This window comes from Gallus gallus, chromosome 2, assembly GCF_016699485.2.
Source record: "Gallus gallus isolate bGalGal1 chromosome 2, bGalGal1.mat.broiler.GRCg7b, whole genome shotgun sequence".
Lineage (NCBI taxonomy): Eukaryota > Metazoa > Chordata > Aves > Galliformes > Phasianidae > Gallus > Gallus gallus.
Genome location: NC_052533.1, coordinates 22,476,357 through 22,488,913, shown reverse-complemented (window position 1 = coordinate 22,488,913; position 12,557 = coordinate 22,476,357). Strand labels below are relative to the sequence as shown.

The following is a 12,557-nucleotide window of genomic DNA, read 5'->3' as shown; positions in this document are numbered from 1 at the left end:
TTCCAGAGTACCCCACTGTAACTGGAGGTCGCGTTCAAATGATGAACTAGTCTAGTATTAACTCATTCTCCTTTTCCCTTCCCACTCCCCTTTCAAAAAAGCTGGATTTCCACTGAATACAATTGAATTTTGAAGTAATTAAAACTCAAATATTGAGACATGCACAAGAATGCATGACTAGATTTGAATTAAGGACTTCAAGGAAGACAGGTTATCAGGATAGTATATGTTGCATGCAGATTCTCTGACTTTATGCACAGACAGAGTGAGATGCATTCGCTTTGCATCAGGAGGAGGACATATTGAGACATTAGAGAGTAAGAAGAGGCGAGTTTATGAACAGAATCAGGTACACGTCTTTGGAGGCAATATCCACTTTTGTAGAAGTAGAGAGATCAGTATAAGATTGACCAGAAACGCAGTTGGAGGCTGGGGACCAAGATGTCAAAATTCTCCTGGATAAACAGAGGCCACACTCCAATAGCACTACACCGTCAGAGGTAACTGCTGGCTTCCTCGTCTGAATTTGCATCCCCTTATTACAGAATTAGCAAAAAGTCAAAATCAAAGGACAAAAAGAAGTAATTTTAGGATACTGAGCTAGTTTCAGCCAAGATACCGGAGGTGCATACACGTGTTTTGCAGAAACATTTTTAAAAATAACAAAGCAGACCATGACAGTAAGTAATATACTTATTAGTTCAGGTCAGAAGGCAGAAAAACATCAGTGGGAGGACACATAAAGAGCGGATACAGAAGGGCTTTGTCAAAAACTTATTCTTAGATGCACGGGTTTAATTCACATAAACAAAAATAAGCAAAAGATTAAAAGCAGGTAACACTGATTTGTGCTCAGGACTAATTAGGAATTCGGGCACCAAACAGCAGCCATCTTTACCAATTTGGGAAGCAAGAACACAGAATAGCAGTAGTAGTAGATAATGACAGTTCAGACCACACGTTATTATTACTGTGTTTATATTGATTCTGTATAGAGCATATAGAGCATATAACAGGACGGTTCAGTGCCAGGTAATATGCAAATGCATGTGCAAACACACAAAACAGAAGACTGATTCTCCCCTTGGAAGCTGGTAATCCAAGTAAAAGCATGCTGTACAGAAGCAGAAAGCATAAGAGATGGGAAGAAACGTAAAGCCTCAATTTCTAAATGTTTTTTCTTCTTCAGAGACATTTACTCTAAAAACATAACATGCTTCCTATACGATGTCATGATAAACTTTGTAAAACACATGTAAAAGCATAACTGACTCCCTCAATGATTTCTTCTCTTTGCTGGTCAGTAGTATTAACAGGAACTTCTTAATACTGACACAAGAATGATGCTGCCACAGATTTGCGTTGGGTCATTGTCCTTTTGGAGAAAGCAAGAACATAAGAGAAATGGACTGTGAGTGTCATGGTCTTTATCTTGATTGCCCAAGACCAGGAAGTCTCTGTATGTACTACCATTGCCAATTATGCATGATACATTAAAGGGCAATCTCAACATTAAATGCTTGAACTGAAATAAATCTGGGCCACTTGATTCATAGTGTGCTGGAATTTGACTGACCTACTTAATTTCTTATAAAAGAGTTCATTTATAAAAACATGTCAGGGAGACAAGGATACAAACAGCTGGATGCCAGAATGATTATAATTGCATGAATATGTTGCAAAAAAATTGGAGCAATGAGTAAATCATCTTGACAGACTCTGAACTGCATTTTGAATTACAACTGCAAAATAAGTAGCTTTGTCAGCACAACAGCCCTCACTTCTTCAAGAACACACATATCATAAAAAGAAATATCTTTTGTGTTAAATCTGAAACATAAATGCATATTTTAGGACCTCGGATTTTATCCTGAACTGCCGCTATGTTCAAAGTTATATTGAACTGACTGGTCCTAGGTCAAACCCTGGCAATTATCCCTCTTGAGGAACACTCTATTACATTATTTCAGCTGGAGCACTCCATACAGCCCAGCAGGGATTTTGGGATCCTGCAGTTTTTAAGAATCATAATTTTGTCTTTTTAAGCAGGAGAAACATTTCTAAAGAATGTATTTGAAACTTCAGGCTTCTTTTTATTTTTCTTTTATAAAACAATATATGAGCTCACAGAAGTCTAAAGAAAGGAAATTTTAGGCTGACACTATTAAGTAGCTTAATCTGGAAATTTCAGAGCAAAGACTTCATACAATGAGAACTCATAAAAATGTTCAAGTCTACGACACAAAGTCTTGCAGATACTTGTAAAAACACAGCCTTTAGTTACAAGGATGAATACTCTTTATGTAATACAAAAAATGCTTTTTTAGCTACTTCAGACATTTATGACTTCTTTCTGCATTGCTGTGCACTGTAAAGGATTTTGTTTCCAGCCTGTGACACTCAGAGACCTCTTTTAACATTCATTTATGGAGGAGCTCCTTATTGATATCTGCTGTGAAAAACATATTGTTCAGCAATAGCCTTATTTAATTGTATAATGATTTTAGAATGTTCTAGTTGAGTTACTGCTTAAACCTGCTGCTGATCTCCTCACCATGCATTTCAACACTTCTACATTCTCCATAAGCCTTTTCTAAAAAAAAAAAAACTACCTTCCTCTCAACATTTTTATCATTGATATTTAGGCATCATAAATTATATCATTATTTTTTCTCCTGAAACAATTTTTAATATATGAGCGAAAGATTATTTTAACATTTTCATTTTGAAGTATTATTATTCTTTAAAGCTTTGAAGTATCATTAAAATAGAAAAGGGCAAAGCCACACTGATACAGTGACGACTGTATAATTAAACGGTGTCAGATACACTTTACATAAATATCCGCCTTTCGAGGTGGATGGGATTCTATAATTAATGCTGCTATGTATTTTAAGAATTAGTTATGCTTCATTTAACTCATTCAAGTATATGTATAATATGGATATGTATGTATATATGTCTCATAACCTACAGTTACATTCTCTTCTTTCACTTAATAAATGATTCTCTGTCTACAGAGATGAAGTACACTTTAATTGTTTTAATATAAATTTTAGTATTTATCCTACTTACACTATATACATACATATTCATATGACATTAATTTTGGAAAGGAAGAAAATTATTCCACTTACTATGAGCTCGATACATCTACTAGCCCAGTATTGCTGCAACATTCAGTGACACAAAAGTAAAATGAACAAAGAAATTATATACTTTGTTATTACACAGTGTATTTTTCTGAGTCTGACAGAGAGCCAAAACTGTTCTGAATGATCTACTCTGAACTTCCCCTCATTATCAGGTGTTTCTTATACAAGTTTTAAACATTGCATTACATGACTGAAGCAAGGTTGTTATCTTGCAGACATATATCACACAGATGCTTATGCATTAGAATAAATACTAGAGTACAGAAAGAGCTTGCAGATGAAACTGCAATGTTCTTAGGAATTTAGAGAGATCTCAGACAACTGGAAGTTGGCAAAAGCTGTGCCAGGTTTCAAGAAGGGCAAGAAAGAAGACCCTGTTAATTACAGGCCTGTCAGTCTCACTTTGGAGCCTGGCAAAATTATGGAGAAGATTATTCTGGGAGTTATTGAAAAACAACTGAAAGACAATGCAGTCAATTGGTCAACACGGGTTCATGAGTGGAAAGTCCTGTTCAATTAACTTTTACGACAACTATCCTTCTGGACAACATGTCCAGCATACAGCTGGAGAAAAAATATGTCGCGTATGTTTACAGATGATGCTAAACTGGGAGCAGATGAGGTCTCTTGGTTTGAAGAGGGGTCCTCATGGCAGCCTACAGCTCCTCACAGAGAGTGGAGGGGCAGCACTGAGCTCTGCTCTGGTGTCAGCAAAAGGACATGAGGGAACAACATGAAGCTGTGTCAGGGGAGGGGCAGCTGGGGGTTAGGGAAAGGGTCTGCACCTCAACAGACTCCGCAGGACAGTGGTCCTGGCCCCAAGCTGTTGGAGTTCAAGAAGCATTTGTACAACGCGCTCAGACGTAGGGTTTGGATTTTAGGTGGTCTTCTGTAGAGTCAGAAGTTGGACTTGGTGATCTTTGTGGGTCTTGCTATGTAATTATTTAGTGTAACTTCAATGAGATTTTAAAAATAAACATAAACGTAAATTTTCTATTAGAGTTAATTAACTCCCACAGGTTTTTGGAGACTGTTTATTAACAATACAGGAGAAAATAATCAAGACAGACATCTGAGCTATACTCCTGGCTTGTTCTGTAATAACCTTTCCACTGCTCATATGTCATCATGGATGGATTTTTTTTTGCTACAACTACCAACAGTGATGAGAATTACACTTTATACTCCGTACTCAAAATACTTGGCATTTTCATTTTCCATAGGGAAGTACAGATTATGTGTGTGCGGGTACAATGCTTTTTTTTTTCTATATTGTATTTTGTAGAAACACACATAGAGTAAAATTTGTCTTTCTAAACGATCAGAGCCTGTTTGTTACTCGTCTTTAACAGTCCTCTCCAATTTGCTCATTAAAAATGTTTCAAGTGTGCTAAAAATGAAGTGAAACAGAAATGCTGCTAAAAATCTATGCTTTAGGTATCATCATAGCAGAAAGTGATTTTAAAAGACTGAATAACTGTATAACAGGAATGAGTTTTATTCAAAAACACCAGTGAAAGGAATTAACTGAACCAGCTGTAAGATGGATATCCCTTTCCTATTAGGCTCTGAAGCTTGAAAGTTGGGTCTACTCTTCCATTTGTATTCCTCATAGGCTTGAGAGCCTCTGTAATCATAAAGAAAGGTATGTGGGAGCTACTTTTTCAACTACTGCAAATGTTTCAGTTATAAGCATGAACACTAACATAATTCCTTGGTAATATTTCAGTGTGAAGAACACAACCTGGCTCCTAACATCTGAAACAAAGCTTTGTTCTACTCTGAATACACAGCTATTTCAGTGACTCTGCACAGGGCACTACAAAAATCTTTTGGTCTGTATGAAAAAGAACGATTCCCTGCAGGTCTGGCAGGGAATACGTTAGGTATTGTCATTCCAGATACTACCATGCACATCACAAACATTGCAGTTAAGCTTGTGTGGCTGGTTTGCCTGGAAAGAAGTCTTCCTTGTGTTTTAAAATGTTTTATTTATTCCTCCAATCTTAATTCAAGAGATGAATCACTTTGAAAATGCACTTTTTGGCATTCCAAAGTTTTGTTCTTCAATTAAATTAAATTTTCATTTTTCAGAAGTATGCTAAAGGTCATCAACTATTATCTTAATACTATATTAGATAAGCATTTTGCATATTCACTTCCCCCAATGAAATGGAGGGAAAGACGTACAGAACCATCTTTGAGAGGCATTTCTGGGTGTACGATAAGTGTTCTGAAGGATTCAGACTACTTCTCAGGCCCCATCAATATGAAAACTTGAGGCATCACTTGAGACTAGTGGTAGGAACAGCTTTTACTGCCTATTCCAGGCATCTGTCCACAGACTCGAAGGACCTGGATGCACAGCCATTTCAATTGCAGTTCAGTGCCAGTCCTTCTAAGGCTGACCTTTTTCAATTATTTTCGATCACTCTGATGGATAGGACTGAAAGATGAACTTCCCCTGGCTGCATATTCTTACCGTGTCTCTGGTGCTAACACAAGAAGTCTGAGAACCTTTCCCACTGAAAAGTTGCAAAGAAATGTTAAGAAGAGAGAACCTGTGGAGGCTGGTTTGCTCTGTGCAAAACTCCAAAACTATCAATCAGTGTGCCACATTCCACGGTGACAGTTTTGGGCTTGTGAATCTTTAGAATATTCAGAGAAACGAAAATGAGTTAATTACTGCTGTTATTTCAATATACAATTAAATTATATTAAACCTCATCTCAAAACCTGTTCATCTAGGAGTGAACAATTTAAACAAGCTTGTTTATATTTGAATTTATTTAAGAAAATTAGCCAGAAAATTAAACAAATAGTATAAAGATGCTCTAACATCAAAACAGAAGTGACCACACCTGGCATTTTTCAGGGAAACAGCTGAGATGATACGAACCTACTCCTACTTAAACCTGAATGAACTTTTTTGTTATCAGGCTAAAGGGGACTGAGCTAGTAAAATGTAAAGACATACTATTTTTGAAGGGAGGATCCAAACTGAAGTCCACTGCCCTGAATCCTGATTTATCTACGTATTCTTACTTAGCCTCTTAGTTAATTATAATCACAGTCAGTAAGACATCATAATTCAAGCAAATTTGTGTCAATGAATTTCACATCTCTTCAAAAAGCGGACTTCAAAATAACAATCCTTGTTATTATCTGTCTTTCACACAGGTTCTGATGTGCAGTAGCTTCAAGCGTCATGTTATAAAACAAGAAAGCAAAAGAGTTCTTAAATCCTGCACCACTCAGCTGGTTTTTGATACTATTTAACTCAGTTTCAGCCTAGGCAGATCAATGATAATCCTGTCCCACAGATATTCTCCTTTTCAGAATTTCTCCAGCTCTTACTTTTAGACAGGAAGTGATCTTATGAAATAAAAATCTGTAAAAACTTTGTTTTGGAGACTGTTTTCCAGCTTGTTGGCCTTCCTGCACTTAATCTAGACCCATAGCTTGCAACACTTCCAAGGCAGTCCATGAAAATAAGAGTAAAACCTCTTCAGATTTGACAACAGAATTGTTACTTTCTCTGCTTAACTTAGAAGATACAAAGAGCTGTGTTCAAATTAAATGTCTTCCAAATATACAGTACAAAGTCTAGTGCATGCTGAACATTTACCAACATTTTGTCATAACGTAACTGCTACAAATACAAACGTGTAGATTTAAAGTATTCTCTGACCTCTTTTTTGTCTAAAGCAGCATATTCAGCTTCAATGCTTTCAGCTTCAGGATCACGTGAAAATACCATTCGAGATTCCAGGTTAAGAGCTAGCTCTTTGTGGTGCTGTTTCTCTGCACAGTCACATGGGGTATCTTTATTTTCATTTTCTGCAAACAAATCTCCACCGTGTTTTACCAAAAGCTGAAAAAAGAGTAAATAGTTATCAGTTACCAACTCTTGCAACACCCTGAAGAAATGACATATCATTCAAGAAGAGAACAAAAAAATAAGAACCAGGAAAACTGAAAGAAGGGATAAATATAGCAGCAATCACCTTTGGGAAGCCAAGATTATGTTATTAAATATATTATTAACTTATCATTGAATCAATAATCATCAAATTCATTTACTGCTACTTAATAAATTAAATTACTGTAACTGTTATTAAATAAATTACTGCTTGATTTAATATATAATTATAAATATACTACTGTAATTCCATGGAACCAAAAAAATCACAGAAATACATTACAAGGTAGTATGTTTTTGCTAGGATTTGATCACTGCAGTTCAGCTGTACTGATACGGCCAGTGCTCCACAGAAAATGAAGGGCCTGAGGTCATCAAGCACCTGGCAAGATGACACTACAGCCACCTCTAAATATTCTTTATATATGGGCGTAACTCCACTATTCTTCACATCAGTGATCCACAGGTGGTGACAGAAGGTGGGAGAATCCCCAGGAAGGGAGGGAAGGCAGGGTATTAATTCATAAATAGCATTCAGCACCACTGGTAGCTCTACCTTATTTTTGAGGGCAGGAGAGAAAGAAATGGCATGATGCAACCAAAAGCTAAAGCAACCAACTGCAAAACCAGCAATTATTTTTCTGCTGACAAGTAAATAGTACACAAGCTGGGTTACACTAACCTTATCGAATGCTTGTTATCAACTATGTCTTTATATAGTGCCACTGCCTCTTGCCAGTAACCAGACAGAAATGGAGTCTCGAGCTAATAAACACTAATTGTGTTGCTCTCATTATCTTGGCAAACTTGTCTCCTGCTATAAACTGATCTGATATAAGCAAGCAAAGCAAATGCCATATAAAAGTCAAGAGTGCATAATTCTGCTGATTTGTTGTGATGCCTTTATAACACATACTAAATTCTAATGGTGGAGCACTCAGGACAATCACTCACTATTAAAATGATTCACTATATCTCTAAATAAAACCAAGACCTATAATCATTATCTTGTTTTCAGACTGTGATGGCTATAATAATTCTATCCTATACATCAACCATGGAAATTTCAGAACTTAATTTTTTTTTACTTCTAAAAAAATAAAATTTCCACATAAAGACCTGCTCTTCACAACATCTTTTTGATTGCGATCACTTCTTAATTTTCATCTTCATCACACTGTTTTTCTTTAAGCTGTCACTATACAATACAGAGCAAATTTTACAGATCTGGAATAATTCATAGAATCATAGAATGGTTTGGGTTGGAAAGGATTAACCCTACTGCCATGGGCAGGAGGAACACCTTGGTTAGGCTGCTCCAAGTCCCATCCAGGCTGGCCTTGATCACTTCCAGGGATGGGGCACCCACAACTTACCTGAGCATCCTGTGTAAGCACCTCACTGCCCTCACTGTGAAGAATTTCTTCCTTATATCTAATCAATCCTACCCTTTATCAATTTATCAATATCAACCTTCCTTTATTAATATCAACCCCTTGTCTTGTCACTACACTCCCTGATAAAGAGTCTCTCCCTGGTCTTGTAGATCCTTTGAAAACTTTTCCTGTGCTCTCCAAAATGAAAAGATGTAAAAAGCAGAAATTTGTGTCATAAAGGATGACACCATACTTTCTCTTCAAGCAGAATATCAGACAGAGATTAAGAAAACACTAGGATAATCATCAAGATATCCAGCCTACGCATACCTTGTTTTCTATCTGAACTTCTTGACAGTGCTAAAATTTTAGTAACTTGAATTTCACATTCTGTCTGTACATTTTAAACTTTAACATAAATTTAACAGAATCATAGAAGACACCTTCTGAAGAATAAAAGTAATAAATAAACTTGAAAGAAGAGTCCATAGACTTATGCAGCTCAAAATCTAATTTGCAAGATGATGAATGTATAAACTGACGTTAAGAATCACACCGTATTTATTTGGTGCCTCTGTTAAAAAGGCTTGTGTCTGTTAAGAAATTAAAAAGATACTAATAATCTAATCACACAAAGAATTTAAGTAATAAAACATGCTATTTTATATACCAAATATGCTGTAATAGTGTAATACATCTGCATGAAATCAAATCTATTCAGTATAAAAGTCTTTTTTTTCTGTTTGGTGTTTGGAGGTAAGCACATTAACTTTGCCCAACCTGCCTTCAGCAATGTGCTCCACACAGTTGTTCTGCTCAGAGAAGAAATTAAACACGTGAATGGAGAAGAATTAAGACTCTGAACAACCTCAGCTAGTAGGTGGTTCACCCACACAGGAATATGTTCTTTTTCCTATTTCCTTATCTGGGCATAGTGGGGATAGAATTTATAAGGATTGAGTTTCCCTGAGAAGTTATAGAAAAAAGAGATAGATAATGAGGAATGCTGCTCTGAAGTGACAGTAAACACCCCAACATGGCATGCAGCAGTTAATACAGGCAAAAGGCACTCTGAGAAGTCCAAGCAACCTTCAATTTACTGAACAGAGCAAAAAAACTTGAGGGTTAGGTCTTTTTTTTTTTTTCCCCCAGATTTTTAAATCTCGGGAACAAAGAGATTACTGTTAAATTCTTTTACTTAGCTCTGTTTCCTGCTTTTCATAATGTAGTGTTGCTGTTCAAGGACTTCAGACAATACTGGAAGACTTAAGACTGACTCATGTCAGATCATTTCATGTGAGTTTTATTTTACTTTCACCAACTTTGGCTCAAAGAGTTTGTTAAGTGCTAAGCCACAGCATTCCTCATTTTCTGACATGAAACACATTTATCTTCTAAACAATAGTGTTAAGAAATAAATAGATCTTGGGGAAGGCTACATGAAACAACTGTGACTGAAAATCTCTGTAGCTTGAATTTATCAGGCAGCTGGATCAAACAAGTGGTATTACAAACAGAATGAGAGAGAATGCGTGCATGGTCCTTTGCAGTCCATAACTTTCTGTTTGTCCAATCTAAAAGAAATAAAAGTTGCCAATCAACTTAAGAGCAGCATTAACTTAGACCTCAGACACAGCCTGATACTCACTTATAAATTAATCGCATCAAGAGACACTGAATCGATCATATAACCTTACAAATAAGGAAAGTTTCACTCTAGTGTATAGGAGTAGCAAGACGATACCTGTGTGCAATCCAGTTACTACGAACATAATTAGCTGGATCTGAGAATAATTTATCTAGAAAAGACTGTGACCCGCCTCCCTGGTGAAACTCGGGACACGTTTAAGTAATTTCTAGGGAAGTGCTGATGACAAACTGCTTGCATGAGGCTTGCACTAACTACATGGGGCAGAGAAGAGAAGGCCATAGATTTTGGTTGTGATATTGGAGGTTAAATATCAGAATCTAATAGCAGCATCCTCTAAACTCTTCTCATACTAAAGGATCAGACAGCCAGAAGCTTAATTTACAGCATAAAAAACATCACAGAGAAGCAGTTTCCATTCATTAGAAGCTCAGAAAACTACAAAGGAAGGATGATCTTTATAATCACAGAACAAAAAGAGTGTTGGCTATAGACATAAAAAGACACTAGCTGAGGTTTTAAAGAGAGGACTAATGAAAAGCCAGAATATAAAGAATAGCATACAGTTCAAGCCAGTGTACAGCTAAAGCTGGGCAACTGAAATGACAAATTTTAAATGAGAATGTTCAGATAATATCTGGAAACTTGGCAGAATACAACCAACACAACAAAGCAATACCACTGGCCATATTATGTAAGAATCACAGAGAAGTTCTCAGTGTTGGAAGGGTGGTGTTGTATTTTATTTTTCTTCCTTAAAAAGTTCGTGGATAAATAAACTGTCTGTGCCAACAACTATCAGAGAACCCCAATGGAATACAATTCTGGACTTAAATACGAAGGGCACAAATGATCACCCGACCAAACTGCAGCAATAGAAGTAGCGTGCTAACAAAGAACAGTAATACTGCAAGGGCAGAAAAAACAAACACAAAGTCTTCTGTGTCACTGAGTCTACCAAGCAGATGAAGAAAATGCTGTGCTAAAGATACGTAAATTAAATTTTTAAACTCTGGAAGTGACTGAATCGTAGACAAATTAGTTAGCCAGTGTATGAGAGGAGAAGTAACTCCTTACTTTGCCCAGAGAAATGCACAAGACCTGACTGAAAATGCTGCGGTCAAAGAAGCGCTCAATAACAATTCCCAAAATGTACTTCAGAGTCCATGTCCTTGAAACGATCCACTGGCTAATTTCAGAAAGTGGTACTAAATAAAGGAGTGAAAAAAAATCTAGAGACATCAGAAGAATGTGTCAGGATAGAAGAGCAGGATGTATTTATATGGGAACAGGAAGTTGAAGCTGTCCTCAGATGAAGAAACTACGAAGAAGAGTCTGGAAAAAGGTAAATGTAAAAACACAATATATAAGGCTAAGTCTGGTCTTGAACAATGTGCCAAATACATAACAACTCAGAATAAATCATTTCCAAACACCACAGAGTGCATCTGTCAATGTGTCTGTAAAGTCAGTTACCAAACGAAGTGCAAAAGCAATCCCAGATAATATAAAACAGAAAAGTGATAGGAATCCAGCTTCTCAGTGGATGTGCTACATAGATCCCCATGCTTTATGAAGGGCACCAACAAAAGTCTGTTTCAAATTGAAGTCTCAGCACAAGAAGTTCTAGAACAAATCAATAAACCAAATAGTAGTGAATCTTCAGCACCAGATGGCATTTATTCATGAGTCCTGATGAAATTTAAATATGAAGTTTCTGAACTATTTACTACAATATGCAACCTATTGCTTACATCTCTGATAGTACAAGGTAAAAGTAACATCAGTACTAAATATAGCTCCACAGAAAGTTGGGAAAGTAGAGAACAGTACAACAAGCATCACTGAGATACCTGGACAAATTGGAAATAATGAGGAAAATACAGCATTGATTGAAGGAAATTACATATGACTGATTTATGAGATGTCTCTGAAGCAGTCAAAAACACATGGATGAAAAAGTTTGCTGATAGTTTATGTACAGACTTCCAAAGAATTCAACAAATACACTTAAGAAAAGTAGAAAACTATAGAAAGCTGCTTGACCAAAGTAATAATTTGTTAAAAGGCATGAAAACAAGGAGAATTCTTGATGCTAAGATACACACTCTTACAAAAATGGTAGCTGTTTCTGAAGATATTAGATGTGTTACATTGTGTTCTTTAAATTAAATTACTAGCATAATTGAACACTAGTTCTCATTATTTGGTATAGTTTAAAAATAAACTTGGTGGGAGACCTTCCAAGTTTTTATTATTTCCCATTACTCATTGCTACCCACTACTTTCACACACATTAAAGACATTTTTATTTGTAAAAAGGTAATTATATTGATGTATGCTAGCACTGATGTAAGGCATCCTATAAAAAAGCTGGGCACTGTAAATTAAAGACATCAAACCTGTTCCTGAAACATAGACAGCATTAGAGCTTTAATTTTTCCTTAGGTAGTTAC

General features: G+C 36.2%; 1 protein-coding gene across 7 annotated transcripts in view; it reads right to left on the bottom strand.

The window, feature by feature from the left end:
• ANKIB1 (ankyrin repeat and IBR domain containing 1) overlaps positions 1–12,557 on the bottom strand; it is an 84,897-nt gene that overhangs the window by 32,099 nt on the left and 40,241 nt on the right. For all 7 annotated transcript variants that reach the window (XM_015281958.4, XM_015281960.4, XM_418652.8 and 4 more), the window contains exon 4: positions 6,847–7,029. In XM_015281958.4, the coding sequence (XP_015137444.2) occupies positions 6,847–7,029 (183 nt within the window). The remainder of the gene's footprint in view (positions 1–6,846; positions 7,030–12,557) is intronic.